Raw genomic sequence first — 6,580 nt, 5'->3', positions numbered from 1 at the left:
TTTGAATACTGCTGACTTGTGATTACTCTGCAGGTTCCAGATTACTCATTGTACAAAGAGACGTATAGATATTCTACATTCATAGATTTTAGAGTTCTCCAGTGCAAATAACTCCCTCCTCCAAAATACACAAACATTTATTGCCGGTTCTGCTGCATTCTTTTCTGTAGAGAAAGGTAAGGAAATGGCTGCAAAGAAGGCATAAATATCAGCAGTGGCTCCTATTACAGCACCATCACCATGTACGTCAGTCCTGTTACTTTACCTGACACTTCATCCCAACTAAGCAAAAATGACTTCAAAGGACTGTTCTATGAAAGATAATTGAAATGCATATTATCAAATTGTGCCACAGATAATTTGTTACATTCAGAATCCTTTTCTGATACATAGCTTAACTATACAATAAATACATATTCTCTTTTGAATAATATTTATTATACAGCAGTGCTGACCTGCAGACATCTTAAGTTGCTTGCATTTACTTTTTATCTTTAAAACAACTGCTTTGTCTCTGTAAATTCCTCTAATTCTAGACCTGTAGGATTGTAAGCTCTTCTGGTCAGAGTCCTCTCCTCCTTCTGTGTCCTCCTGTCTGTCTCTCATTTGCAACCCCTATTTAATGAACAGCGCTGCGCAAGATGTTGGCGCTATATGAATACTGTTTAATAATATTAATATTAATAATAGGCTAAAAACAATCCCTGGCCCTGTAAATCCTTTACAGCCCACTGAACATCTAGCATATGAATGGTGAATCTTATAGCATGGGGATTTAGGATTGGAAAGGGCAAAGCTTAATTCCTACTTTTTGCAGAAGTACAACTTGGGTTTCGAATCCAAAAAGGTATACAGAGGGACCATTAGACACCGCAAGTTGCCAGCGCTTCAGCATTGTTATTACCCGCGAAATAATGTAACTTCCTTGGCGGAGAGTTACTACCATTAAAATACATGGATCTGGAAGATTCTCCAGAAAAAGATGCATTGAAAATGCAGCACACTACAACTTCCGGTTACCATACAATGGTGTGGGGTCCCATTTGAAATGAATAGCACCCGCAGTGGGTGCCTTTCTAAGTATTATGGCAAGGCCCTTTAACTTGCACATTTGGGACATTGACACAATGCCTATATGTAAATAGGCCCTCAAAGATAAATATTCTGCCTTTATTAAAGCTCAGTATACCTGAATTCTGTTCCTGTTCTTCTGTCTTACATCATTACTTTGAATAAATAAAATTAAAAAATGTGCTTAGTAAACCAATGTATTCACATTTCTTCTGTACAGTGACAAGCCCATGCTCTGTCCTGCGTACTAATATTCTACAAATTCCATAGCAATGCTTAGAATATTTCACGCATTCTTTTTAAAATATCTTAAGTTGCGATAAATGCATTTAATCAAACCTGCCAAATTGTATGTAATTGTGTGAAAGCTGAAAAAATTTGTATTTCTGTCTGTGTTGCTGCTGAAGAGTTCCGGTCACTCCCTGCCCTTACCAGACAGGAATTCTAAAGAAGTCAAAGATAGCAGTAAAAGGCCTACAGGGGTTTGGGCTGGAAATACACTTTAACCTGACATTTCTTGCTATTACATCAGTGCTCTTTACGTAATAAAACATCCACGCTGCTGTTCTAGTTGAAATACATTTTACACTTTTTCCTGCCTAAGGATTTGTAATCTTTTTCAGTTTAGTAATTTGCGCACATTCCCTGCACTGCACAGACACGTTTCCTTGGTTTGTATCACAGCTATCCTTCCAGTCTGAACATTTCTGATCTGTTAGCATTTCCGGACTGGACAATAAATCAGAATCATCTCTGATGGAGATCCAGGAAGCAATAAAGTGAACCAGGAACTATTAGAATTACATGTTAGCAGTGCAAAGGATAGGAGTGTAAACTGGAATAGCTGTTCTACAGAATTAGAAATCCTTTGTATGTAAAACAGTAATTATAAATGTAGTTTAACTGTGTACCTTGTACCTGGAGTTTTTTATATGCAAACAAACTTTCTTTTTAAAAATCTTCTGTTTACTATGTATATACTTCCATTTTTTGCACATGCCAGGAAATGCCCCCCCATCTCCATTACTAATATTTATATTCATCAATGAAAGCCACTCTACTTCTGTCTAGAAATTGTCACAACATATATTCCATTCATTGCAGAGCACCCCAGCAGCTTGTGTGTGGATAGCAAACCGTGCATGGCCATTTTTTGGTGCTCACATTAAATAAATGGATTGCTGTGTGCAGTGCTCAGGAACAGACAAGTTTGAATGAGTTCTGATAAATTCTAACCCTTCCCCACTTTTGGTGTGAAAAAAGATAAACTTTGTATACTTGTAAGGTACACATACACAGTGCACCAAAGCTGCGTATTTCCAATATCTAGTTAATGTTTGCTTCATGGAGAAAAACACTAAAGTGCATTATCCAACCTGCTATTTGGTGCCATATACAATGCGAATTTGCTTTTTACTAGTTGAAAGTATTTTGCTATATATATCTCACTTTTCACATCAGCTTCATCTTTTTTTCAGATCGACAAGTATTTGTACGCCATGCGGCTCTCGGATGAAACCTTACGGGATATTATGTCCCGCTTCAAGAAGGAAATGGAAAATGGCCTGTCAAGGGATACCAACCCAACGGCAATTGTCAAGATGCTTCCCACCTTTGTGAGATCCATTCCCGATGGGACAGGTATGTTCAGGGAGCAGCTTGTCACGATCAGGCTGAATGGCATTGAGGACAGACTGCCCACACTTTTAGTTTGGGTTTTGTTCAGATTATGACTAAGCAGATTTGTGGGGGATTAATCTTTTTGTTTGGCCTCTGAGTTAGCTATTGTCAGGATCAGACTTTTCATAGAAGGAAAATGTTCCTCCCTTTAATCATAAGGTGACAAGAAAACTGTGTGTAATAACTGAGATATATTCTTTTATGTGGGCCACAGTCAGGATGACTTGTAATCGGTCCTAACCGTAATTTAGGGCATCTTTGCAGCGATTTATGGCACGGTGCCACAAAGCTGAAAAGCTGCTGTACTTACCTTTGTGATCCCACACAAGGTGAAAGCAGCCTTTGTTGATTCTTGGTATTGCTTGTTATCAGCCTATGTTATTGTTCAGATGTATGTGTGGGCACCACATTTAAAGCAATATGTGCAATATTATTATTATCTATTATTAACAACATATTGCCATGCACAATAAATAGGGGCAGCAGATGTCAATCCTGCAAATATGACACGTACAAACAATGATACAGCAGGACAAGAGGACCCTTCCCGAAAGAGCTTACAAACTAACATCTTTTTTGGATATCTATACTCAGGCTGCCAAGAAGTATTCTGTATCAACATAAAACTGCAAGTAATAGAAGCACCCTGTAATAAATTTAAACTCCGGCTTTACGTACAGTCCTGTAAACTTGTACTGAAATTGCGTACTTTGATTTCACTGCACACTGTTATCTTTTCATAGTGTGTAATAAAAGTGGCAGCAAGTCGGATAGAGCCAATCTTATATCCTGGGTGGAGAACGTCCAGCATCATCTAGCCCTCTCCTGCCCAGCCTGACTGTACCTGGTCCTTTCCTATAAGCCATTAGTTTTCCATTGTTTTTATCATAGAAGCTCATCATCAGATGTGGGCATTACCTAGGGCAGTCAACATGCAAAAATACCCCATTTATTGAGACTATTACAGGAGAATCATCAAAAAAAAAAAAACTGTACAAAGATATTTCTCTGATTATTTCATCCTCCGGCCATTCTCTGGTTTCTGATGGTGACAAATAAACTCATTCGTGACATCTAACAATGACATGGTGCTTTTTTTCTGCAAATATTCTCCATATCTGAAAAGGACCCCCCTTCCTGGGGTGGCGGGTAAACCTACCGAAACGTATTCTGTAGCTGTAATTGCAAGCAGATCCCAACACCAAGTTTGATACAAGTAAAAGATAAAAAAATGTATTATCCAATAGTGCCGAAATATTACACAGCACTTTAATAAGTCCATTGTTATATCACACTCTCTCAAAGGGGCTCTAACCACTGAGCAAACCATGCTGACCACTTAGCCAAAAAAAAAAATAAAAACAACAAAAAAATCCCAGAAATATATTCTGTTGAATTTCATGGTAGATGCTGCAGTCCAGTTCTGTTTCCTCTTTAAAAGCAGTCCCTAAACATGATTGATTATAATGGGTGATACACAGTATTCTATTTCCATTTTTATATTGGTTCTGATATTTTATATCTCACAGATATGATCGTATGGTTAAAGAAAGCACTGCAGTATTTTTTATATTTTTTACTATTTACTACTATATAAGTAAATCATTTTATTGTTTCATCAGTTAGCATTTACCAGCTTTGCACCTCATCCTTTTGGATTGAATATTTTGGAATGTGTACACAAATTCCATTTACCCTGGACCTGCAAATGAGAGAGGGAACTCTCTGACCATTGTGAGTTTGAATGACCCACTTTCTCCTTCTCTCCTAAGTAGGCTAGAGAAAGGGCATGTTACCCGGCAGCTAATCTCCTTTGCAGGATGCTCCAGACCTGTGCTAATAACATATATGTTACCTAACTCTATGCATGAACTGATAACATATAGAACAGGTCAGACAACAATTGTTTTTAAATTCTGGATAGATCTCAGCGAATTTATTAGCCAGCTTTGTATATGTCCTTGGGATTTTGGCATCATGTACCTATGTCTACCCAGATACTGTGGCTATTACATAGGGGATGGGGAGGGTAAGGAGCCGGTGGCGATGTCTATGGTGAGGAAGAGATCTATGGGATTTAAATATTAGAAAGAAAGTGGATGACCTAATGCAAAACTGGGTCATGTTAATAAAAAAAAAAACATAATATAGTGTATGTGAAAGAGAAGGTATCTTTCACTGTTGTCCCTTTTACCCTACATTACTCCTTCTTTGGATTCTCTACCATTCATCCATGTGCCATCTTTAATCCAGTATCTTCCCCTCCAGTCGTCTTCCTTAGACTGGCCTATTGATGCAGAGTAATCCAGTGATCCATCACCTGCTAATTTTGAATAGAGTTTTTCTGTTGTAGTGGAGAGATGTGGAGTGTTATGGGTCCCCATTTTTTTCTACATTAAAACATATTTGATATATATATATTGATATTGATATTATATCTAATATAGGGGCAAGGTGTTAAAAAGGTGTCAAACAGTCCCCCTGATGTCTAGGGATACCATTTAACTTTCCGAAATCCCCCAATTCCCAACCAAAAATGTCAGTTTGTGTGAATTGGCCCTTTAAAAAACTTGAATCTTGAAGTACTGAGCTAAAGTAATTTGCACTGTCTTGTTTCATAAAAAAAATCTGAAATGAAAAATGCAAATAATCAAACATTTATGTGCTCAATCCACATTTACTAGATATGTCTCCTCCACTTTGTTTATGTGGAGCCATCTTGATGCATATATGAGCTTGTATAGTAAATCAGTGTGTAGAGTTATACAGGGTTCTAAAACTTACATGTCCCTTTTCAGGTAATGTGTATTTTGGAAAGTTTGGAAATGTTCCCAATGGTTGGCTCAGAGGCTTACACTCTCACCTTTGCAGTGCTGGGTCTCAGGTTCGAATGTCAGCCAGGAGACTATCTGCAAGGAGTTTGTAAATTCTTCCTGTGTTTGCATGGGATTCTTTCAAGTTCTCCCACAACCAAAACATGGAGTTAGTTTAGTTGGCTTCCCCAACATTGTCCTTAGACTGTGTTAATGACATATGACTATGGTGGGGACATTAGATTGTGAGCCCCTTCGTGGAACAGTGAGTGACATTGTTATGGACTTTGTATAGCGCTGCGTAATATGTTGGCGATATATAAAAAAAAAAATGAACTCCTGTTCTCTATAGTTAGCTCTTCACATGTACCAGGTCAGTGACTTAGCATTAAAAACGTTTAAGGGCAGCCAGACAACTAGCATTCTGAGAAGCAGGGTCAGCCTACACACATCTCTAATGGCAGGATTCACCGGACGGCAGTGGAGAAGGTGAAGTCTATATTGAGGAGTCATGCAGGATGGCATATAAGTTCATAGTGTGGCCTTTCTCTGTGTTGGTTGTGAAGTTTAGAGAGGGTTAAATGTCTTTAAATTGCAGAGGGGAACACTGTGTTAAATCCTTGGAAGGTTCCCCAGGTTACCAATCTGAAAAAGGGAAACAAAATGCTTTTATGATGGGAACAAACTGTTACCCTGACAGCAAAGGGCACAACCTCTGGAAAGTGATAATCCTGTGCAACAAATACAAAATCCTAAAGGTCATGCAACCATGTACTTCTAAAAATGGTGTCAGATATTTTGTGGCAGTTGCATTAGTCTGCAGGCTGACGTTCCACTGTTTGTCAGAGACAGGCCTGAATTATACTGATTTAGAAAATGAAATGATTTTAAACTCTCTGGGTCCCATTTATAAAAATAACACAATTTTTCTGTTCATCCTGCTTAAAAATAGCTTTTCAGCTAATTTTCACATATAGAAAATCACTGTAAAAAATCACCATGTCTATAAAGTTGCA

The 6,580-nt window shown here is 38.1% G+C and overlaps 1 protein-coding gene across 1 annotated transcript in view; it reads left to right on the top strand.

The window, feature by feature from the left end:
* Positions 1-6,580, top strand: part of LOC140339185 (hexokinase-1) — a 38,474-nt gene that overhangs the window by 10,936 nt on the left and 20,958 nt on the right. Inside the window, exon 2 of the mRNA XM_072423739.1 lies at positions 2,550-2,712. Within this exon, the coding sequence (XP_072279840.1) occupies positions 2,550-2,712 (163 nt within the window). The remainder of the gene's footprint in view (positions 1-2,549; positions 2,713-6,580) is intronic.

This window comes from Pyxicephalus adspersus, chromosome 10, assembly GCF_032062135.1.
Source record: "Pyxicephalus adspersus chromosome 10, UCB_Pads_2.0, whole genome shotgun sequence".
NCBI classification, from domain to species: Eukaryota; Metazoa; Chordata; class Amphibia; order Anura; family Pyxicephalidae; genus Pyxicephalus; species Pyxicephalus adspersus.
Note: the sequence above shows the minus strand (reverse complement) of the source record. Positions and strands in the feature narration are given on the sequence as shown.